This window comes from Sorex fumeus, unplaced genomic scaffold, assembly GCF_029834395.1.
Source record: "Sorex fumeus unplaced genomic scaffold, SorFum_2.1 ptg000009l, whole genome shotgun sequence".
NCBI lineage: Eukaryota > Metazoa > Chordata > Mammalia > Eulipotyphla > Soricidae > Sorex > Sorex fumeus.
The window spans coordinates 20218663-20244240 of NW_026606066.1; the positions used below are offsets into that span (position 1 = coordinate 20218663).

At 36.5% G+C, this 25578-nt stretch overlaps 1 protein-coding gene across 3 annotated transcripts in view; it reads left to right on the top strand.

Moving 5' to 3' along the window:
- XIRP2 (xin actin binding repeat containing 2) overlaps positions 1-25578 on the top strand; it is a 96433-nt gene that overhangs the window by 56449 nt on the left and 14406 nt on the right. The window contains exons 7-9 of one of the 3 annotated variants that reach the window (XM_056110306.1): positions 361-9697; positions 13033-13166; positions 17584-17710. In XM_056110306.1, coding sequence (XP_055966281.1) covers positions 361-9697; positions 13033-13127 — 9432 coding nt within the window. In that variant the 3' untranslated portion in view covers positions 13128-13166; positions 17584-17710. Of the gene's footprint in view, positions 1-360; positions 9698-13032; positions 13167-17583; positions 19467-25578 lie in introns of those variants that run through there. The other 2 variants (XM_056110308.1, XM_056110309.1) reach the window with 2 other exon arrangements.

Consider the following 25578-nt stretch of genomic DNA (forward strand, 5'->3'; position numbering starts at 1 on the left):
GGGAACCAGGAGTAACCCCTGTGCATCACCAGGTGTGACCCAAAAAGCAAAAAAAAAAGTGTATTAACACCCTATTGTATCTCTAGCACAGTACATAAAGAAAAATTTCAGGATTATTTGTAAATGTTAAAATACTGAGCTATTGACATACTGAATAGAAAATATGATTCTAAAAGTGCAAGTCAATTATAGAAATGATCATAAAATGTACTGGGTATCGCTACCATGTAAGTCTTTGAGTGAAGTTTATTACCATTCCTAATAGAGATTTCATAGAAATGGAGAGATTAAAGACAGACTAGGAAGTCTTCACAATTACATCATCTTTATGAGATTTGGATATTTTTTTCTCCCTTAAAGATTGAAAGTGAATATGAAGATACTTCAAAGCCATCATCAGTGGTGGGTACCTCTTCTACTTCTTGTACTTCAACAAGCCAGAGAAAGGAAGTATCAACAAGATATAGTGACCACAGTGCTTCTTCCTCATTTCTGGCACAAATTAATGCTGCCTCCTTAGGAAACACAGAAGAATTTCCTCCTCCACCACCTGATATATCTCATAATTCAATAGATGTGACAGATTTTTCCCAGTCCCCTGAATTTCCTAATCCTCCTAGAATGCCACCAGTCCCCAAAGAATTATATTCCAAGCAAAGAAATTTGTATGAGTTAAACCGTTTATACAAACACATCCATCCTGAGCTAAGAAAAAACCTAGAAAAAGATTATATCAGTGAGGTTTCTGATATTGTTTCTAGCCAAGTGAACTCAGGGAATTCATTTACAGCAGATGTGCAGCAAGCTCGGTATGTTTTTGAAAATACAAATGACAGTTCTCAAAACAATTTGAACTCAAAAAGAGAACACTTAGAGTGGAATGAAATTTTGAAGGGGGAGGTACAGTCCATGAGATGGATCTTTGAGAATCAGCCATTAGATTCTATCAATAATGATGCACAGGATGAAGATAACATCCCTAAGAGCATCACTGATCAAGAGGTCATTGCTGGTGGGGATGTGAAATATACCACATGGATGTTTGAAACTCAACCAATAGATGCACTGGGTTTTCATTCTTATGGCAATAAAGAAAATGCTGAGAAAATTCCCGAGCTGGCCAAAGGAGATGTTCGCACAGCACGGTGGATGTTTGAGACAAAGCCACTAGACTCTATGAATAAAATGCATCAGAGTCAAGAAGAATCAGAAGTAACTTCAGTGAAGGACATAACTGGGGGGGATGTCAAGACAGTCAGATATATGTTTGAAACTCAACAGCTGGATCAACTTGGACCGCTTCATTCAGTGGATGAGGTTTACCTACTGCAACTCAAATCTGAGCTCAAAGAAATTAAGGGAAATGTTAAGAGAAGTATAAAATGTTTTGAAACTCAACCTTTATATGTTATTAGAGATGGATTGGGTCAAATGCTAGAAATTAAAACTGTTCACAGAGAAGATATTGAAAGAGGAGATGTGAGAACAGCACGCTGGATGTTTGAAACACAGCCCCTGGATACAATTAATAAGGATATCACAGAAATTAAAGTTGTCCGAGGAATATCCATGGAAGAGAGTGTCAAAGGTGGAGTGAGTAGAGCAAAGTGGTTATTTGAAACCCAGCCTTTGGAGAAAATAAAAGAAGATTCAGAAGAGGCCATCACTGAAAAGGAAGCAATTATAGGTGCAGATGTCTCCAGAAAGTGTTGGATGTTTGAAACAAAGCCACTAGACATTCTAAAAGACACTTCTGCTGCAGCGCCTGTGCAATCGGAGGAGATAATAGGGGGTGATGTACAAGCTACTAAGCATCTATTTGAAACACTTCCAATTGAGGTCTTAAAAGATAGCCCTGATGTAGGAAAACTTGAAAAAATCACTGCCTCTGAAGAAGAAAAGGGAGATGTTAGGCATCAAAAATGGATTTTTGAAACCCAGCCTCTAGAAGATATTAGACAAGATAAAAAAGAATGCATACGTACAGTAAAACTTGAGGCAATTGACAAAGGTGATGTAAGAAATTACACACATATCTTTGAATCTAATAATTTAATTAAATATGATGCATCACACAAGATTGAGGTAGAAGGAGTCACAAAAGGTGCTGTCGAGTTAAACAAATCACTCTTTGAAACCCAACCACTATATGCCATTCAAGATCACCTCGGGAAATATCATGAAGTAAAGACGGTCAAGCAAGAGGAAATCTTAAGAGGTGATGTTAAAAGCTGCAGGTGGCTTTTTGAAACAATGCCCATTGACCAGTTTGATGAAAGCATTCATAAATTCCAAATTATTCGTGGAATATCTGCTCAAGAAATACAGACTGGAAATGTGAAATCTGCTAAATGGCTTTTTGAAACCCAGCCTCTCGATTCAATAAAACATACCAGTAATGTGGAAGAAGTAGAAAGTAAATCCAAACAAACTACAGATATTGTGAAAGGAGATGTCAAAACCTGTAGATGGCTTTTTGAAACCCAGCCCATGGAGTCTCTTTATGAAAAGGTTTCTTTAATGCCTGACAATGAAGAAATTCATAAGGGAGATGTCAAAACATGTACTTGGCTCTTTGAAACTCAGCCACTCGACACCATAAAAGATGACTCTGAAGCAATAGTCAAATTGCAAACTGTGAAACAGGAGGAGATTCAAGGTGGAGATGTTCATACAGCACGCCATGTGTTTGAGACAGAAAACTTGGACAGAATACAAGGAGAAGGAGGAAAGGAAATGAAGACCATGGAAATAGATATTCAAGCTGGGGATGTTTCCAGCATGAGGTACAAATTTGAAAATCAGCCCTTAGATGCCATAAGTTCCAGTTCAGAGGAAGTTTTGGAAAAGATCAAAACCCTAAAGACTGATGATATTCAGAAAGGAAATGTTTTAAATTGTAGGTGGCTTTTTGAAAACCAACCTATTGACAGGATAAAAGAAAGCCAAGGAGATGATGAATTAGTGAAGACAGTGACAGACATACAAGGTGGGGATGTAAGAAAAGGGTGTTTTATTTTTGAAACATTTTCTTTAGATGAAATTAAAGAAGAAAGTGGCCATATCAGCACCAAGAAAACACTCACTGAAGAAGCAATAAAAGGTGATGTAAAAAGCTACAGAATGCTCTTTGAAACTCAACCACTGTATGCAATTCAGGACCGAGAAGGATTTTATCATGAAGTGACAACAGTTAAAAAGGAAGAGGTAATTCACGGAGATGTACGAGGGACAAGGTGGCTTTTTGAAACAAAACCACTAGATTCAATTAATGAATCAGAGACTGTGTATGTTATTAAATCTGTCACACAAGAAGACATTCAGAAGGGAGATGTTAGTGCTGTCAGATACAGATTTGAAACCCAGCCACTGGATCAGATTTCAGACGAATCTCATGCAATTATGCCCACTGTAGACTATATTCAAGGTGGGAATGTGAAGACAAGTAAACAATTCTTTGAGTCTGAAAACTGTGATAAGAATAAATATCTAAGAACAGTAAGTGTCAATGAAATACAAAAGGGCAATGTTAGAATATCTACTTGGCTATTTGAAACCCACACTCTAGATGAACTGAGAGGAGAAGGGGCAGAAAATGGAAATATCAAAATGGTCACCCAGGAAAATATGCATAAAGGTGATGTTAAGCAAGCAATATGGCTTTTTGAGACTCAATCTTTAGATTCTATTAAGGAAGCAGATGAAAGCATCACAGGTACTGCCAGGGAGAAACTTCCTTCTTCTGATGTCAAGACAACTACATGGCTTTTTGAAACAACACCACTTCACAAATTTCATGAAAATAGAGTAGAAAAGGTGGAAATTATTGGCAAAAGCATTAAAGAAACCTTGAAAGAACTCTATTCCCAGAAATTTATTGAGGCTCCTGGAATCATCATTGAAGCTGATGAAATTGGGGATGTTCGGATGGCAAAATACAAGCTCATGAATCAAGCAGCCCCTGAGATACAGAAAGAAGAAATGATCAGAGTTGATCTTAGAAATATAATAATGCACCTCCTCTCCAACAGAGACTGCACAAAAAGAGAGATCTTGGTTAGTGAGGAGGAGAAGGGAAATGTTAATTTGACCAAAACTCAATTGTTGAACAGATCAACAGAATATCATTCTGAAAAGGAAGAGATAGTGAGGGGTGATATACAACAAGCAATAAAAAACCTGTTCTCTGCAGAAAGATCTGTAAAGAAAGGCATTTTAATTCAGGAAGATGAACGAGGAGATATTAAAATGACTCTCTATTGTCTTCTGCATGAAAATGCTGGAGACACAATTGAGCGTGAAAAAGTAAAAGGGGGCGATGTTAGAGGAACCATTCACAATTTGCTATCTTTCACATCGAACAATGCAATTTCTGAAAGGGCGAAAATTGATGCCTCAGAGAGGGGAAATGTTCGCTTTTTCACAACATGCATAGAAACTGGAGCTTTAGAATATCTTAAACAACTCCAGACAGGGTCAAATGAAACACTAACAGCTAGGGAGCAAGAAAAAGAAGAAATAATTGGTGGTGATGTACAGGGCACAAAACTGTTACTAAAGAAAAGGCAGTCTCAGGTTGAACGTACAGTTAATGAAACTGACATCATCCCAGGAGATGTGCATAATACAGTTAAGGTTTTTATGACAAAGCCTCAGAGTATATCTTATAATGCACCCAAAGAAGAGATTGCAAAAGGTGATTTAAAATTAACCTTAAATTCCCTCAACCAGGCTGTAAATCAGAAAAGCGTGGCTAAAACTCGAGACAGTGTAAAAGGTGGCACACTGGACATACTCAAATCACTTGATGAATCAGGAAACCGATGTAAAGAATCTAAGCAGCCCCAAGCCATCCCTGTTGATATTGAGCAAGCTATTGAATGCCTTGAAAAGACAGCAAAGACAAGAACAGAAATCCTGAAGAAGGAGCTTCTCCTAAAAGACCTTGAAACATCATTAAGGAATCTGAAAGAGGCAGAAAGAGCTTTCAGAGAGGTAGATAAACAAAGTGGAATCATAGAAAATGTGCAAGTCGGATACTCAGGAGAGCAGAAGCCAGAGCATCTTCAAATGGATACCCAGGGATACAAACAAAGTATTCTTCAGCCGAGGCCAGGACCATTTGAGCCAGCAACCAAGTGGTGGCAAGGGAAAACAGATACTCAGAATCAAAATACAGGAAAATCTTGCCATGAGAATTTAATAGAAGGAAGAACTGGGGTTAATCTTCCAAAAGCCCCCAAGGGCACCGTAAAGATTGTCATAGACCGTGAACAAAACAATGATGCTCTTGAGAAAAGTCTTAGAAGACTATCTAATTCAACCACGCATCACGAAGCTATTAAAAATATGTTGGAATCAGAGGATAGATCAGGTTTCTGGACCGAGACCACAAGAGGGCAGCATCTTAGAAATGAGCATATGAGCAGACAATTGGCTTCAACTCTTTCTAATAAGGAAAATCTAAAAACCAAGGAATCAGAGACAGCTAGGAAGCAAATGAACAACGTCTTTGACTCTAGCCTAGCAAGTAAAAAATCAGTAGGAACCCAACAAACGGAAACCTGCCAACTGAGAAATGAGTATCAAAAGACTGAGCCATTCCCTATGAGGAATTCTAATATCAAAAATATTAAAATACCAACAGATACACAGGGCTTCCAGTCCTATCCTACCCAGATTGCAGCCAACAAGATAGTTGGGGAAGCTTGTGAAATCACAGGGGACTTTCATAAGCAAACTTTGTTAAAGCAAGAAGTGCAGTATTCTAATCAAAATGTGAAAAGAAACAATGTAAACCTTCAACCAGTGTTGCAGAATTTCCCTACAGATCAAGACATATCAAATGTAACAGAATTGCAAGTCTCCCAAAAAGACCATGATAAATTGAAGACAACTGACACAAAGCAGAAGACAGATGTTCATCTGAGTAACCAGGACTTTCTAATGAAGACAAATACTTCCAGAGACTTAAAAATGGCAATGGAAATGTCCTTGAATTCAATCAGCCTTAACCCTGAAAGTAATGTAAAGGAAAGTGAGTGCCCTCTCCCACCTCCATCTCCACCTCCTCTTCCACCTTCAAATGCATCATCTGAAATTGAATTTCCTCTTCCTCCTCCACCACCTTTAATGATGTTGCCTGAAAAAAATATGTTTCCTCCTTCACTCTCCACAGAAAAAATAAAGGCTGAGTTTGAAAGTTTCCCAGGACTCCTTCTTCCCCCACCAGCAGAGGATCAGAAATCAGAAAGAGAATGTGTCTCAATGTATCAAGCACCCTTTCCTCCTCCTACTCAGTCTCTGAAACCAGCCCATCTGTCCTCCTCTCTTCAAGAAAAGCACAGTGAAGCAGTCAGACAATGTTTCCAAGAAGGTAGTTTAAGCTCTCTGCAAACTCTTTCTCAGTCTAACACCCTGATGGAAAAATCACAGAAACGTGTACCACCACCGACATTGCCCAAACCCAAATTTTTTAAGCTTCCAGAAGATAAGAAAAATGATAGCTCCTCAAAAATGGAATTGAAACCTTTGTTGCCAGATGTGGAAGGTGACCAGAAAGGAGGGAAAATGGTGACAGCCGGTGAATATCCAGAGTTGAAGCATAGCCCAGCTAGAAAAACGCTAAATGAAAGACAATTATCTATGCCCTCAGCAAGATCTCTTCTACAGAAAGCTCCAGAAATTCCACCACCCAATGGCAAACAGGGAGCACCTCTTGTAAAATCGCATTCATTTCCAGCAGTTTTAGGTCAACAAAGTCCAAAACCTTACATGAGAAAATTTAAGACACCTTTGATGATTGCTGAAGAAAAATATAGACAACAAAAAGAAGCACTTGAAAAACAAACACAGGGTAACTCTTGTTATAGCATAGTTAAAACAGAAAACCCAAGTCAAAATAAATCAGAATTGGGAAAGGAAGTGTCGTTACAGAACACAGATGAGGTTGCCCAAACTAGAATGGACTCAGAGGTCCCTGGGGATCAAGCCAACCTAGAACCTCAAAGAAATTCTCAGTTAGTAGAAATGTGTACTGACAACCAGGTCTCCACCACACCAGAGGTGACTATTGCTGCCAAGAAGCTCCAACAAGTACTTACAGTCTTGGAAGACAAAGATACCATGGAAAAAGACGTTTCACAGAGCACAAAGGACATTAAACAGTTTACAACAGCTTGTGAAATTAAACAGAATGACCAAGAATATAGTGCACAACAAATACAGCAGAAGGGACTGGATCAGCTGAACTTGCTCCAAATCAAGCCAGTTTTCCCAAATTTCAAAGTTAAAACTATCAAGCTTCCAAGCCTAGATCTTAAATTAAATGAAATGGTGCGAAGCTTTGAAAGCCATAAAAAGCAATCTGAACTTGATATTCAGGCCAAAGAACAGTACCAGGAAAATAAGAGAACTGAGATAAGCACTGAATGTCATAATAAACAACCTGTAGATAAAAAACATTGTGATTTACCTAAGAAGGAGAAAAGAGTGACAATAACACTACCCATGGATTCTACAGGGAAAGGCCATGAAAGTAAGTTCAATATAGATCATGAACCGCAAAAAGAACTTAGAGAATCTGAGGGTGAGAAACATTCAGAAAGTGAAGGAATAGTTCAGGGGACACCAATGATTGATCCCAGACAAGAGAGACTAATGGTTGAAAGAAAACAAGAAAATTTGAACCAAACAGCAGAGAAAGTAGTCAAACACAAGGCTGCTGATACACATCATGATTCACAGGCTCAGGATTTTCGGCAAACACAAATACAGACCTCCAAAACTCAAGCTGAACATAAAAAATTGCTCCAGCCATATAATAATCTGCAGAAAGAAAAATGTCTTGGAGTCAAGGGTGTACAACAGAAACAAGTTTTTTCTAATACTAAAGAGTCAAAACAAGAGATTACACAGAACAAATCTTTGTTTTCCTCTGTGAAGGAATCTCAGCAGGATGACGGAAAATGTGCTGTAAATATATTGGAATTCATGAGAAAACGTGAAGAACTACAACACATTTTGTCTAGGGTAAAGCAATTTGAAACAGAGCCAAATAAAAATGGTCTTAAAACATTTCAGACACTTTTAAATATTATTCCAGCATGGCTATTAAGTGAAGAAAAGAGAGAACATGGGCATCGCATTGCTATGGAGAATAATGCAGAAAAAATTAAAGAAGAAATAACATATATTAAAACTCAAGCAGAGGAGATGCTTCTGTCCTGTGAAAATATAATTCAAACAGCTATGAAATCCTCCAAAGTAGGAAAACAGAGAAATAAAACTAGTAACATTAATGAAACAGCATCTAAAATCGCTAATGTTGATGGCAGCTATAACAAAAACACTAAAAAGAAGGAAAATACAACCATTGAAAAAACAGAGCACCACCAGCAAGCAACTCATCATGAAGCAACTGCTCAAAATCTTGTGAAAACCCATCAGGAAATTAAACTAGAAGAGAGAAAGATTTCTCCTCCCACTTTAAAAACACGTCCACCATCACCAACTTTTATAACCATTGAGTCTACAGCCCGACGAACAGATACCACTAGTAAGGATAGTATTTCTCAGTCCCCTAAAAAAGACAGTTTTGCTGAATCCTCACCAAGAAAACCCATGACAGAAACATCTAGGATTCACAGAGCAAATACTTCCCCTTCTCCACCCAGGAGTCGCTCAGAGCAACTTATAAAACTCAAAGACACCACTGCAAAGTTATCCAGGGGTAGCATTCCAAGTCCATCAGTAACTCCAGTTCCAATTGTGGAGACAAAGTCTGAGATCATCACATCTCCTGCAACACTTCGCCGTCAAATTAAGATAGAATCTCGTGGGAGGGACTCTCCACCTACAATTACAATACCTATAAGTGTAAATCATGTTGATAGCAGTTCCTTCCGAGAATCCATGGAAGCTCAAGAGAAAGTTCGGAAAGTGGAGAAGAGAGCAACGTATGTTCATAAGGATGGAGTAAATGTCGCTAATCATATTGTGCCAGATACTGAGAGTTTTGATGCAGTCGAGATCATCCGCAAAGTGGAAGGACCTCACATGTCAGAGCACACTGGGAGATATGAAACAACCAATCGTGCTGCTCAAATGGCTGAAGACCTTATGAATGAGCATAAGAATGAGATAAATAGATGGTTCAAGGAATTTAAGGATGGTCCAATTTTTGAAGCAAGCTCCAATAAAAGAGTTTTTACAAATGGAGAAGCAAACCATAATATAAAAGAAGAAAGCCGTACATTTTGTAAGGAGGAATTTGGCTTATCATCTTTAGAAAATACTAGTTTCACAGGCTTCTCTTTTGATCATGATAGAGAGTCACAAGAAAAGATTCCTGTTATGCAGCCCATGGAACAGTCAGAAACAGCATCTCTGAGGGAACAGTTCTCAAGTGTGGACGGATTTGACAGTCAAGTTGTTGGGTCAAAGATAACAGTCTCTTCACATAGCTCAGAAGCTAGCAAACCTAGCTTTGACTTCAAGCATGCCCCACCAACCTATGAAGATGTCATTGCTGGCCACATTTTAGATATATCTGATTCGCCTAAGGTACTCCGGAGAAATTTTCAAGAGACGTGGCAAGAAAGTGAAAGAGTTTTTAAAAACCAGGGATATGCAGCCTCAGATGCTCTGGCAGCTGAGAGGAGAACCACCTTTCAAGAAGAATCTGCATTCAGACATGGTAAATTAATGAGGTTACAAAGTGTGAAGGCAGTTTAACCCATTTAAAGGCATGCATTCCATAACTAAGGTGATTTGCAGTTGAAAGATTGTGTGCAAGTAACCAAAAGCTATAACTTAAAACTAACAACTCTCCTTAAATGCTGGTCTCTTTCTCTTTAAGATGCTCACTTTTACTAACTTCTCTTTACAAAAGCGTCTGAAATGAATCACTGGCACTGTGTGAGAATAACAAACACTTTCCCATAGATCAGTAGGACTTGTTTTTGTTAAGGTAAATAAGACAGTGCATCACAGGTAAAATAATTTTTCTTATAATAATATGAATGACCTTACATAAATTTATAATATTGAGAATTATACAGTCAGAAAACATTGCTGTTTTTTATTAAAAGTTTTATTGCATTCACTTGTTTTATACAACATCCTTTTACCTACTATTGACATATTTGTAATTGCTAGGCTTAAATGGTGTAATGGTGTTTGCTTTTTAATTCAGTACAGACTGATAATAATTAAAAAAAGTTATATTCTTCTTATGTCCTGTAAGGACTTTCATTGATTGATATCACTGATAAAAATACAGGAATTAAATTGACTATTTAAATATGTAATTATTACTATTAAGTAAGATGGAGTATGTTTTATCTAATGTGACTTTTTTTCTATAACAGATCATTTTTGCCTTTCTTAAAATAAATATCAAATGATAGAACCATTGGTCTTATTTACATATTACATGATTAATAATCATTTTGATTATATATATACACATATATATATTGATTTTGGGATTTGGGAACCATACCTTGTGGTGCTCTCACTCCTTGTGGTCTCTGAGAACTATATAAGTTGCAGGAATTGAACCCAGCCCGGTAAGCTATTGAGAGTATCTCGCCTGCACACCAAAGCCTGGCAAGCTACCCGTGACGTACTAGATATGCCAAACACAGTAACAACAAGTCTCACAATGGAGACGTTACTGGTCCTGCTCAAGCAAATAGATGAGCAATGGGAGGACAGTGGCCAGTGGTCTCATACAAGGCATGCACCCCATCAGCTTTACCATCTGTCCGGCTCCAGTTTTGTTTATTTTGGAAGTATATTTAAAACTTGAAGCACAGTAGGGAAATAACAAATGCCCAAAGGCAAAAGAAACTGAAACTGGCTCTTAGTTGGAAGCTTACTGCAAAGAAAGGATGGGTGGGATTAGGAGGGAGGTGGGCACTGGCTCAATGGTGGAAGAAAGTGGACACTGTGGTTGAGAGTGCTATGCTGGAATGTGTTATGCTTGAAACCCTAAAGTAACAGTATTGTAAACTTCAGTGCCTGCAGTTAATTTTTTTAAAAAAATATTTAAATGGAGGCACTATCTGGATGAAAAAAACACATAAAAATATATTTTTTAACATTAAAGTGCTTTGTTTCTTTATATCTCCTTGCCTTTTACAATTAATGAGGCTTCACAATAAAAAGAGTTGACATAATGTGTACCACTAGTTCATTCATTTGACAGATTGAAAGAAATACAAACAAATGTAAAAAAACAATAAATATATCTCTATCACATTTGTAACATATGTGTCTAGTTTATCAGGTTAATATGACTTTTTAATATTCTTGCTCCTGTTATAATTAAGCAAAACTGTCTAGTTAACCTCAAGATGCTCAGTTTCTGTTAAAGTTGCTAAAAATAGATAGAAAATATGAAGAAAGTATTGCTAAATATAGAAATATGTCCTTTAACTAGAATCAAATAAACCAATAAGAGCTCTCAGTTGCCCATGTTGGGTATCAAAGCACTAAATTATATATTTATTTTTGTAAGTAATTCTGACCCTATTTGCTCTTATTTATTCTCAGGAGATTGTTGTGGGGATCAAAACAATATTGGTGGGGGGAAGTTCTGTGTCATTCTAGAAAATAGGCCAACCCTGGCTAGCAATGTAGTGACTGTGATCCATAGGATCTCACACTCACATGAAAGAAACAAATGACAGCAGCTACTACTGGTGGTTTTCCACTGCCAGAAGTCAAGTTAATGGAAATCTACAGAAATTTTTGCAGGTCTGTGAGTTTTCTGAAGTTACTGCATGACCCAGGCATACTATCTGTTAAGTGACAGTAATTTTTTGTGGTATAGCTCCTTAGGACAGCAGCAAAAACAAACAAACAAACAAAAAAACTACTTTAGATCAAGGGAAGAAATGGGAAAGAAAAGCATGCAAATTCAATAGGTCCCCAAATCTAAAGCAATTTAGATTGAGGAAAAAAGACTTGAACATATTTATCTGGTATTAACATTAAGAATTGGTGTCATAGTGTCATACTAAGTAATCAAAAACATACTTTGAACAAATAGAGTATCTTCTATTTTAAAAACACATATATTTTGGTGTAGGACACTTGCCTTGTACACAACTGACCCAGATTCTACCCTACCACCCATATGTTCCCCTGACCCGGCCAGGAATGAGCACAGGGCTAGGAATGAGCCCTGAGTGCTGCTGGATGTGGCCAAAAAAAAAAAGTTGGTTTTACAAAATTTTCTCCAAATGCTTTTTAAAAAATGAACCAATTAGGTGTAAAGCTGTGTGTGTGTGTGTGTGTGTGTGTGTGTGTGTGTATGTGTGTGTGTGTGTGTGAATGGAAGTTCTAGAAGAAGTTCTCAGAACTACCCCATGGTAGAGTTTGCCATCTGTATTATTTTCAATAAATTCAAATTAAGAAACATATTTGTACATATTCCCTTACATAACAAAGTCTACCTGCAGGAGTGAGTAGTACTGAGTGATAGCATAGCGGGCAAGGTGCTTGCTTTGCATAAAGCTGACCTGGGTTTGATTCCTGGCACCACTTCTTGTTCTGCAGTGATAGCAGAGTGCAGAGCCAGTCCAGTCCTGAGATTCAAGGGACATAATCCCAAAACAAAGACAGAACAACCGTACAAACTCCCCCAAAACTCAACCTGTACAATGTATAGTAGAGACCCTGAGATAAATTTAATTATTCAACAACCTCAAATCCGATGGCAGGATACCATGTACAGAGAAACAAGACAAGGACAGTAGTTTTAGAACTCTCTAATTTAACTCCATAGCCAATTAATATTCTACTGTTGCTTTGATTTGTTGTGTGTTTTTTGTTTGTTTGTTTGTTTGTTTGCTTGCTTTTAAATTTTTTTTAGTGAGACACCATGAGGTACAGTTGTAGACTTACAAATTTTTGTGCTTGGGTGTGTTTTTTAATATGATAAAAACACTATGATATGAGCTTTTATGAAGTTTTAGTTTTAGAAAAAAAATGACACAAGCTTTTATAAATTTTTATTTTTAGAAACTGCTTCTCCAAGAAAAGGAAACATGTATACTTTGTCGAAAGATAGTTTATCCAATGGAGTGTTTAGTCGCAGACAAGCAGAGTTTTCATAAATCCTGCTTCCGATGCCGACATTGCAGCAGTAAGCTGAGGTAAGATATTCTTCAGTCTGTGGTACAAATAGTCAAAGAGGCCCCATGTATAATATTGTGTTGAAGATTTGTTTAGATTTTGTCACTAATAGTTAAATAACATTTATCTAAACTACATGGATTTTATTTTAAATTCTTTTTTAAAAAAGCTATTTTTTAGTAGAGCTTCATATACATGTTGTGGCTAGATTTTACCTTTGCATAATTATGCTGTATTGTCTAAATTTTTTTAAAGAATTTAAAATAAAATACATGTCGTTTCATATAAATAGTTTTTCACCAAAGAAGATGGTAATCATGTTTTGTTCTGTTGTGCTCAAGATGACTATAACTTGTTTCTTTTTTAAATTAGGCTTTCCTAAAAAAGGGGGATCCTTCTTGTCTAAACTTAGAGCATATGAAAAGAACAATAAAATTATTGTGCAAATAATAATTTCCAAGTTATTATTTTATCATAAAGTCTAGACTCAGGAATCATCAAACATTTTTCTGTATTGTGTAAGATAGGAAATAATTTCAACTTTGCATCACATCCTTATTCTTTCTGTCACTACTGAACTTGCCATTGGAGTGCAGAAGTAGCAATAGTAATTGTACAGAGCAATGTGGCTGATTGCTAATGGGGCCAACTGTATTCTAGTAGACCTTCATATTCACATTGGGGCTGGATTTTACCTTTGCATAATTATGCTGTATTATCTAAGATTTTTTATAAGAATTTAAAATAAAACCCATGTAGTTTCAGATAACTGTTATTTATTTTCTGGTGTAGTAGAAGCACTCTGTCAACACAGTTCATATGCACTCCTTGTCAAAAGCTTAAAGAAAGACACTTAAACAAATGTGACATTTGTGTGGCTGTAGTCTGAGATGGTAAATTGTAATTGTTTTGCTAAGTACAATAAATACATTCAGGTGCATTTCTCAGAACTATTTCTTCCTTAACCTTCTATGACAAAATTAAATGTCAATAAGTCTCTCATTGTAACCTTATTTTCCTGTAATTTCCATGACAGTAGAGTATAATTGATTTCCTACTACCTCCTGGCTGTTCCTTCTCAGACTCCTTTGTAGATAATTCTGTTCATTACCAAAATATATGAGCTGTTTTTAATTCTGCTTTTGACATGTGCTCTTCTGACTATTTTGTATTCTTTCTAGTTTACCACATCTTCTATCTTTACTTTAACTATCATGCATGTGGTAAATTCTGCTTTTCATACGTGTTCGTCTATTTGTATTATTTCTAGTTTACCACGTCTTCTAGCCTCACTTTAACCATTACTCATGTTGTAATGAGCACAGCTAGCCCAGCACTCTTCTCTGTGTATCAGAGAGGATATGCTAAATCTCTAATTTGATTCCTCATAAGTACAACAAATTCAATGTGCCTTTATCATTTCTCTAAATCTCATGTGACTAAATGGCCTGTATGCTACAGCAAATGACTTTAATATAGCTCAATGATAAGTTACTCCTTCTACCTCTTTATTCCCTATACCAAATCATCAAGTAATATAATTTGTGTCCCATAAATATCTCGCAAACTCTGTACTTTTCTGAGTCCTCATAGCCATGGTATTGTCCAAGAAAGAATCTTCTCTTACTGTTCCAACGCAATAACCTTTCTAGCTGGTTTGTCTCCCTCCCTCTAGTATCCCTTTCTCCCTGAAATCTCTCACTGCTACCAGCTATACATTTTACCTTAACACCATACTCCTTAATGTAGTAAGGAGGCATTTTCTAAAATGTAACTTTGAGGTCACTTTCCTAGGATCAGCTTCCTCTATTAAAAAACAAATATCTTAATATAAATGTTAAAGACAGGATCTTATCCCTATCCCTTCCTTTACCTGCTCCCTTTTCTTGTTGGGTGTCACTTTTCATGGACTGAATTTCTTTCATTTTCTTAAAATCACTATTCTTTTTCTCTTTCGCATTTACCTCCTGGTCCCAAATTTATATTTATATTCCTTTCAGGGGTCTCCCATGCTCCTCCCCTAATTCTCTTTTAAGCTAGTACTCATTTTTCAGACCTCAACTGAGTGTCAGTTCTGATTCTCTTATATGAGTTAAGTGTCCTTCTTATGTGCTCTCTAAAGCAACTCCCCTGCTTTCCAGACTCAACACAATGAAATGTTCTGAAAGTTAGGACTGTACTATTATTGGTTTACAAGATTATATACATTTAAATATACAATTTTATCCCTCTTCTAAAATAGTGTTACCACACCACTCCAAACTACCACTATGCAGCTACCAGAATAGCAAGCTCTTTGCATTGATCATTCCATTCATAGTGTCTGTTATGTAGCATGCTCTTTCAAATTTTGTTATAATGGAATTTCAACTATAACTTCCCGGTACAGAATCTGTTTTATTGCTTTATTTTCTTCAGGAACTCATACTACACATATTTTATGCTTATTGCTAATATTTATATTTCTTTCATATCTTTTTCTGTTTTTCATTTTTACAGTAAAGTTTTATCTTTTTTGTTCCCTAAGTTCTCCTCTTAAAAATAATTTCTATTGGGTTTCTTTGAACTTGAATTTATTTTATGTTTTATTGAAGATGTTTTTCCCTATATTTCAACTTTTTCTGATTTTTGACACCTTGCTCATAAATTTTTATAGTTAGAGTTTCATCTGTGCTTTCTGTATTTTATGGTTCTTTAGTCATTTAAAAACGTACCTTAAACTTTTTATGTTTTGATAGCATGTCTTCATGCTATGCGTGTCTGTAGTGATAGTATAGTACCCTTTACATTTTTCTATTATTATATTTTTCTAATTAACTTGGCCATAATAGATGATTATTTTATTTTGTTTTTGATATTTGGGTCACACCTGGCAATGCACAGGAGTTACTCCTGGCTCTGCATTTAGGAATTACTCCTGGCAGTGCTCTGGGGACCATATGGGATGCTGGGGATCAAACCCGGGTTGGCTGTGTGTAAGGCAAATGCCCTACCCACTGTGCTATCACTCTAGCCCCCATTTTTATGTATAATTACTTTTTTCCACATCTAAGAAGGACACAAAATTCAAAATAGCTCTCCTAACGTCACAGAGCTACTACCTCATCTTGCTTTCACACAGTTTCAAAAAATAATTATTTCTGGGACTTTCTGCCTTCTCTCCTCTCCCCTATATTCATTGCCTGTGTTCTTTTATTTTCGTTATTATTATCCTATTCAAGTTTTTGCACTACCGTATTTCTCTTACAGTGTTAACTCTGTTCTAAATCCTCAGTGAGTTTTAAAAGTTTGGCTTCTCTAGTCTCTTTAGTATATCTTTTCTCCAGGCCTTAATCTCATTGGATATTGGAAAGTTCAAACTCCCTCCATGTTTTAGCTGTCACTTTCTGATTGGCCTGTGATACTTTCCAGGAAATGCTGACTGGATGTTTTGTGGCCACTGTTTGGGGTCTGTCAGACTCCTACCTTGCTTCCTTTGCTGTTACTTCCACGGATATGTCTATCATGCTAGTCTTTTAGTTGTTGGTTTGTTCTTACCTCCTTGTATTTAAAAGTTTGATAGAGATACTTTATCACTTAGCTTTTCCATAAGTGATAATAGTTGGATTTAAAATTTTACTATCAGGTCAATATACTTTTTATATGTGGAAATTCAGATATTTTATAAAAATGATGCTGCTCCATATTTTAAAATTTGATTTCAATTTTAACAGGCACTCTAATTGTTGATCTCCCTAACAAGGCCAAATAACCAATTGCATAAAAAAGCTTTTGAATTTATTCAAAGTCCACTAATCAAGGAAGCTCAAATTGTTGACGATTTTTATTGATGATGATTTTATTTAAAAATCACAACCCTTCACAAAAATCATTGAGTTAGCAAAGAATCAGTCCTGTCACTTTTTATCATCTTTACATTCTCAGTACACTATGACCCCTATGATATCCAAATATGCATGCATAATATTTAAACTATCATAATTATTTAAATACACGGGCTGGAGCGATAGCACAGCGGTAGGGTGTTTGCCTTGCACACAGCCAACATAGCCGACTCGAGTTCGATTCCTCCACCCCTCTCGGAGAGCCTGGCAAGCTACCGAGAGTATCTCCCCCGCACAGCAGAGCCTGGCAAGCTACGTGTGACGTACTCGATATGCCAAACACAGTAACAAGTCTCATGATGGAGATGTTACTGGGCCCGCTCGAGCAAATCGATGAACAACGGGAGGACTGTGACTGTGACTTTAAATACACCAACACAAACATCAGGTAGTGTACAGGTAGTACATACATAGAAACTCTTATCTAAAAAGAATTTTAAATTAATAAACATATTCTTGTTGCCAGTAAGTTAACTTACAGAATTAGTATACATTAATTCCCTTTTAATGTTCTGTGTGTATCTCAAAAGTTAATTTGTTTTCTCCTTGACAGTTTGGGAAATTATGCATCACTTCATGGACAAATATATTGTAAGCCTCATTTTAAACAACTTTTCAAATCTAAAGGAAATTATGATGAAGGTTTTGGACACAGGCAGCATAAGGATCTCTGGAATTGTAAAAATCAAAGCACTTCAGTGGACTTCATTCCCAGAGAAGACCCAAGTGTGTATAAAAACAGTGCAGAAAATGCTCCCATGCTTAGAGACCTTAATAAACATTCTGATGGTGGCAACAGTGAAGGACACAGGGATGACCTGAGAAAATTCACAGAAAGGGGAAAATTAAAAATCACTTGGCCCCCATCCAGAGAGATGCCTAAGAAAACCTTTCCCATTGAAGAAGAGCTCAAAATGTGCAAGCCTAAGTGGCCACCTGGAATAACAACTCATACCCCTGCTGAATTTAAAAATGAATCACTCAAAACTCTGGAAAACAAAGAACAAGAACAAGCCAATATCTCTTTCCTGCAGCCATATCGGCAGTCCATCAATCTGTGTCAGAAAGAGGAGGTTAGAGGAATCAAAGAAGTAGAGATGTATGAAGCAAGAAATGATGAGAATAAAGAAAGGAATATGAATGTGCAAGATAAACTGAATGAGGCTGACGATACAAAGAATAAAAGGAAAAGTGAAATGGATCTTAATGACAACAATAATGTGGTTGTTCAGAGTGCTGAGAAGGAGAAAAATGAAAAACCTAATGAACCTGATGATGCAGAAGTTTTACAGGTTACTAACACTGAAAATGAGTTAGTGTCTGAAAATCAAAAAGAGAATTTGAATAAGAATAATAATAACAATTATGTAGCAGTCTCATATCTGAATAATTGCAGGCAGAAGACATCTATTTCAGAATTTTCTAATCTATTACCACTGTCAAGTGAAACAAACTGCACTGCAAGTGAATACCAAATTGAAAAGTTAGAAAATGCTTCTAGGATCTCAGAGTTACTTGGTATATTTGAATCTGAAAAGACGTATTCAAGAAATATCCTAGCTGTGGCTCTGGAGAGACAGACTGGCGACAGAGGTACTGCGGGCAGTTCTGTGCAGTCTGCTCCCAAATCTGGCCTCAGGAGTGCATTAATAGTAAAGGAGAAAACGTCAATGCCCTGTCATGATACAAGTGTCTTAAACGTGAAAGGCAGCGACTCAAGTAACAAAAATTTACACTTTTTCTTTTCTAACACAGTGAAAATCACTGCTTTTTCCAAGAAGAGTGAGAACATTTCTGACCACGATTTAACAGATTCTGTATGTCAAACAAAAACCATGCCCTGTTTATATTTAAACAAATTTGGAAAAGACATGAAATACTGGCACAGTGATGCAGTAGAAACAAGTCACATTAATGGCTACACAACTTTTGATGCCCTGAGCAGTGAATATGCAGCTGAGCAACCTCCATTTCTCAGCATGGAGGTTCAGTCCGCGCAACTCACTGTGGAAGAGCAAATTAAAAGGAATAGATGCTACAGTGACGCAGAGTAAAACATCTCTACCCACATGCAATCCACACCCCAGCACTGAGAAATATTGATTGCCTGAAATAAGACTTCAGGGATTTTGATAATATTTTGTGAACTTGCTATAAATGTAATGTTCAGAAACCTCATGTCTATCACAATGGGATATTTCTTGTATTACTCTATATAATGTTTCTCTTAATTAGTTTGAAACTACTTTGTTCTGAATGGAATGAGAAGATAAAACAATATGGCTTTGTTTTTCATTAAATGGCACTTCCCTTTATTGCTGTTTTTTTTTTGTAACCTGCCGTTGGTAAGATTCTTTACTCTTATGGTATTTATCACAGTTCTAATATCTTCTCTATAATTTCTGCTGAAATAAAATTAAATCACCTGGAGTGAAAACCAAATCACTTGTGTTTCTTTTTTGTATGTGTATTATTATTCTAAGAATAAGTTTTCCACAATTTAAGAAGTATTGTATTAGGGCAATATTTAATATATTCACATATATAATCCTGAGGGGAAAATAAGTACTAAGCCCAAGCTATCATATTATAATAAAATATAAAATGTGTTTTTTTTCTTTTTAAAGATATGAGTTATTCTGGTTCTTTAGATGTTTTCCAATATTAAATTATCAGAGAATGTGTCTCTAAACTTTCAATTAAGAGAGTTAATTTTACTCCAGAACAATATGGAGTACATACTCAGACAACAAATTAACTGTAATTTTTAAATGTACTTAAATAATTATGAATATTGCATATTGTATTGCTTTATATATGCAATTGATAAATGTATAAGCCATTTTTCTACCTTTTGTCAGGCTGGCATTTTTTATTTCATAGAATTAAGTTCTTTTAGGAAAACACCATTTAAAAATTGGCTTCTAAATTTTTTGCTGATTTTTACCTTTCCTGGGTTGCAGTGATAGCACAGCGGTTAGGGCATTCGCCTTGCAAGCGACCGACCCAGCTGACCAGAGTTCAATTCCTCTGCCCCTCTCGGAGAGCCCAGAAAGCTTCCAAGAGTATCTCACCCACACGGCAAAAAGTGGCAAGCTACCAGTGACGTATTCGATATCCCAAACACAGTAACAACAAGTCTCACAATGGAGACATTACTGGGCCCACTCAGGCAAATCGATGAACAACAGGAGGACAGTGCTACAATGCAGTGCTTCTACCTTTCCTAATTATACATTTAATTATCCTTAGAGAAGAAGTAGCATGAACATAAAAGAATAGCTTTGCATTAATTTGGAGTGGACACTGGTAAAGGGATGGTTATTGAAACATCATATGCCTGAAACCCAAACATTGAAATTTGTAATTTCACAGTGACTAGTTAAAAAAAAAAACCTATATCTTTGGAGAAAAACAATTCTCTCTCATATGTTCTCAACAGTTTTATAAGGGCAACATTATTACATTACTAGAGACATGCCAGAACAAACTACTATTGGCTTAAAACAGTTCTCTCAATCGGGTTCCATATGGTCATCCATGTATGACTCTGGAATTTTCTAAGGGGACATAGGTGAAAATCATGTAAGTAGACAGAGCAGAAATCTGTGAGGAGCAACTGGTATGACAAGCCACAGAAAGGGTAGGTATAACAAAACACAGAAAGAGGGCTACTGTCAGAAAAAAGTTGAGAAATACTACTTTATACAACAGATCTTTATCAAGGTTCTGGATTCTGGATTCTGGAAGCCCAAGATAACAATAGGACTGTGTTTCTGAGTTTTTGACCTCTGGCTTGCAGATATTGACTTTTGTTGTGGTCTTTCATCTGTGTCACAAATTGCTGAGTCCTCTTAGATGGACATTGGTTCTATCAGAAACGAAGCCCATGCTTTTGAGTTCATTTAAATTTAATTACTTCTACAAAAGCCTTATCTTCAGAACATACTTTTATTTACTTTATTTGATAGACTACTGAGGAATTTGATTAAGAAAATGGCCTGTGGTAGGGATACCACATATATTTTAAGTTGAATGATTGCACATTTGCACTACTCCTAATGACTCAGTCTGATTTCTAAAGTATTAAGCTAAGGTAATGCTAAGATTCTATAGATAATTAATTTTTGAAAAATCATAGTATAATATCTTAATGTATAGTTTCTTTTCCCCCTACCCTCCCGGTTGTTGTTGCTGCTATTGTTATGATGATTAGGGTCCCACACATGTACTGGCGGTGCTCAGAGGACCATATGAGATGCTGGGAATCGAACCTAGGCTGGCCGCGTGCAAGTCAAACTCCCTACCCACTGTGCTATTGCTTCAGCCCCTATTTACCCTTTATTTGATCACCAAAGTGTTTCTAATCTTCTAAATCATAGTAGCATATTATAATTTTTGGCTGCATCACTTTCTTTTGATAACATGTAGAAGTTTTCAATAATTCAAATGATGTAAGAAATTTAAAAGCCATTTTATTTAGCAATGGATACTGGTTCACTCTAATTTTGACAACATCTCCCAGGTAAATTAATAATGAAATTCATTAACAAAGTATAACTTAAAATAGAAATTGAAAATCCTGTAAATTTTCTTATGGCTGCGGGCAGTATATTGGATTGCTAGAATTGCCATAACAAAACTTAACTGACTAGTTGGCATAGAAAACAAGTTAATTTTCTTTCGATTATGGAAGCTAGAATCCAAAGTCAAGTGTCAGCAAGTGTTTTAGTCTGAGGCCTATTTGACTTGTAAGTCTTGTCACTATACAGAGTATGCACTTGTGTCAAAATTTCTTCATATTTGGATTGGAGCCCACCTTAAATGACCTCATTTTAATTTAATTACCTCTTTAGAAATCGTGTTTCCAAAAATTATGTTCCAGTCTATCAGGACTTAGGACTTCCACATATTAATTTTATGAAAACAATTTAGCTCATAGTATCAGTACCAATAGTTCATCTTTAGTTTAAATATATGCCTATTATGAAAGTACTTCAAACTAACTTTTCACTTGGGATTTATATCACATAATGCCCTGTGTATATTGATAATATAAAGTTATTATTTCCAGCAACAAAATTCCCTTTAACAGGAATCATAATAGACTAAGAATATACCAAATGCTTTGACAGAACAAACTGTGTGATGGCAGAGCTTGGCAGAAAAGGAGTTTCATATTATTTATTCAAGGTTGGGCCTTCCAATGAATCCTATAAAAATGTTCTATTCCTCAGAAGATTGTGCTGAATTGTCTTTTGTAGCTTCCACGCAATCAATTATTGTGACATATTTGGAGCTCTGGGCAGCATATTCTTTGGATTGGGACTATAGCTTTCCCACAGTGCAATATAGCTGGGAATGCAAACCAACTACCCACTCCTTAATGTGCAACCAACACGTGCAGCTGGCATATTCCCCCAAACCAACAATTTTCTATAAACATCTCTAGAGCAATTTCTAAAGGCACACTAATTAATTTTTCAAGGAACTGGAGAATATAAAAAGAAAAGAATCCTCTATCTGCTCCTTTTTGATGGTTACTGACTACTGGTTACAATCCAATTGCAAAGTACAAAAGCTTTCCATTGCCAAAAAATTGAACTTACAGAAAGATAATCACAGATGTTGAAAGAGAAGTGCAATACATTTTTTTTAATCTGGAAATGTTATTGAGAACTAAGGGAGACTTCAAAATATAATGTAGAAGCTTGAAATCTTCAGGCATTAACAATAATATAGATGTTATTTTAGAAAAATCAAATTTACAAGGAGATCAAAATAGGTCACAGAAATGATACTCAGCATTAAGATAAGAGTCACGAAAACATTATAAGAGTGCAGAATCTCAGTCCCCTGGAAATTAACTTTACCAAAAATTACAAATTTTTTGAATAAATAGAACATGAAATGATTTTAGCATTCGCAGAGTCCTTGGAAAAAGCTAATAATTGTAAGCTGTCTAACAATTACATTTCATATAATATTTTACCCCAATATATTGTGAAAAATTGTAAAAATAATTAAATATTTCATCTCAATGAAATAATAGAGAAAAAAATGTAGTGGAGTGTATACATGTCACCATTCTCTTTTAAAAAATAACCGGTTTTGTAGAAAGCGTTATATCAGGAACTGAGGTGTGGAGCGCCAGGTCACTTTATATCTTCGCCCAAGAAACAGGTAGCCAATCAGAATGTAGAATGGGATGGCTGCGGGTGGGATTTGGCAGCAAATAAAAAGAGGCCCCCAGACCCAATTCTCTGTCTGTCTGTCTCTCTGTCTCTGTCTCTCTGTCTCTGTCTTTGTTTCTCTCCCCCCCTTGTCTCCCTCCCTCCCTTGTCTTTCTGTCTCTCTGTCTCTGTCTCTCTGTCTCTCTCTCTCTCTCTCTCTCTCTCTCTCTCCCTTGCTCCCCCTCTCTCTTTTAGCACATGCTCTCTGGACTCTCCTCTCTACCTGGACCTCCAGGATAAAGTGCAGTTGTGTTCCCCGACATGAAGCCCAGTACAGCCAGGCCACTCTGAACCGGGCAGGAGTAGAATACAATGTACAGGGATTCAACACTTGTGGCCATGGCGAGAAGTCCTTCACAGAGTGGGGCAGCATGGGACAATACCTAGTCATCATTCACGCAGTCGCCATTCATAGAAGGCTAGTAGAAGGTGTAGGACAGGACTGGTGTAAAGGATATGTAACGGAGAGGCCAGGACATCTGGGGAGGGACCCGGTCCCATCTACTTTTATCTGTACAATAAACTCTAATTTTTCATCTATCGAGTTTTGTATGCAAATCTTCTTATAACTCTCAAGAACCCATCAGCGCAGAAAAATCCACTTTTGTGCTAACAAAAGTAAACTGATGAACATAAGACATGACAAATAAATACTTTGCTGCTATCTCATCAGGAATCATTCTACCACATGGAGCCCTTAGAACGTTTTCACAAAGTGATTTGTTTGTTTTTTGGTCACACCCATCAATGCTCAGGAGTTACTCCTGGCTTTGCACTCAGAAATCACTTCTGGCGGTGCTCGGGGGACCGTATGGGATGCTGGGAATAAAACCCGGGTAGGCAGCATGCAAGGCAAATGCCCTACCCACTGTGCTATTACTCCAGCCCCACAAAGTGATTTTTTTAAACAAGGGTAAATCATTTTAAATCATATATATCTTATAAATTTTCAGACTAGAATTGTCAAAATTAAAAGCTACGTAATTATAGTTGATGTTTATGTATGTTGAAATAACCAACAGGGAGGGGAGGAGGTGAGAAACTCTGAAAATAGAATATTTCAGAATAATGGAAAATGCACAGGTAGGAAAACATTTTAGTTTTAAATTGTTTTAGAAATAAATTATTTACTTGCTCAGATGCTAGAAGTACTATGCACAAGAAGTCCACAACCTTCATCTTCTTACCAGGATTCTTTAGCTAAAGAGTGATATTTTCCTCATCCTGGACTATATTTAATCAATGATCAGATCAGTGAGAAAACAAGTCAGCTTAACTTATAAGGGTCATGCCAGTATAAAAATATCCTTGTGGAACCCTTTGAAGTCTCCATCGAGCCTACATCACAAATTATTTTCTCCTGTCAAATTATGTTTTTCCCCTATCCCTTATCTTGATATCAAAAACACACCATGATAAACCTCCCTCACATTAATCTTTCTCACAATCTATTCTTTGGCCCATTTAGGACTAACTGAAATTAAGACAGGCTCAAGAAACCAGAAACTAGGATTATTTTTTTGGCGTATTTTGTTGCTCTCTGGCTGACAGCGAGTCTAAGATGATGCTACAATTATTAAAATTGTCAATGGTTGTGAATTATTATGGCTATACTGACTGGGAGAAATACATAACTGGTACCATAAATCCAGTATTTGTGTTGTCTAATAGAAATAACATTGTAATTAAAATGGGATTGGGATGCTATTGCTATCCACATCACTCTGGAGAAAAATTAACAAAAAACTCAGCATATTATTACTCCACAGATGTAATTTAATTTAAGGACCTTGTTAAGGACCAGAAAGATTAAAATTTTCACAAACAAATGGGTCTTGGTTGGAAAATATTATTGTACAGAAATTGGATGGAGACAATTGATGCAACCAAAAAAAAATTGAAACCACAGATTTCTCTTACCTTCTGATCCTGCAGAAAAGGCCAATTCCTCCCAATAAAAGTTAGCAGTTTTGAGTTAACAAAGAGATGGTACAGAAGCCTTTTTATCAAGTTATCTGAATGTGGTGGTTCATTTGCTCTCTTGTCTGGACTCACTCACTCCTGCACCACACATATTCTGGATGGTTTTCTGTGACCAGTCTAACAAACCAGCAATTGAAGTTCTAGTGAAGAGGAAAGCTCTTGATGTTTCTAGGATGAAGGCTGCATCTTTGTGTATTTTGCCCATAACTGCTCTAACATACTTTTTGTTTGATGGCCACTCTGCTAGAAGGAGTGTATGAGATGCACTCATACATGGCTGTCATGCTCAGTCAAGAGATAGTTTGGCTTCATGTGGAAGTATCTGGGATTTG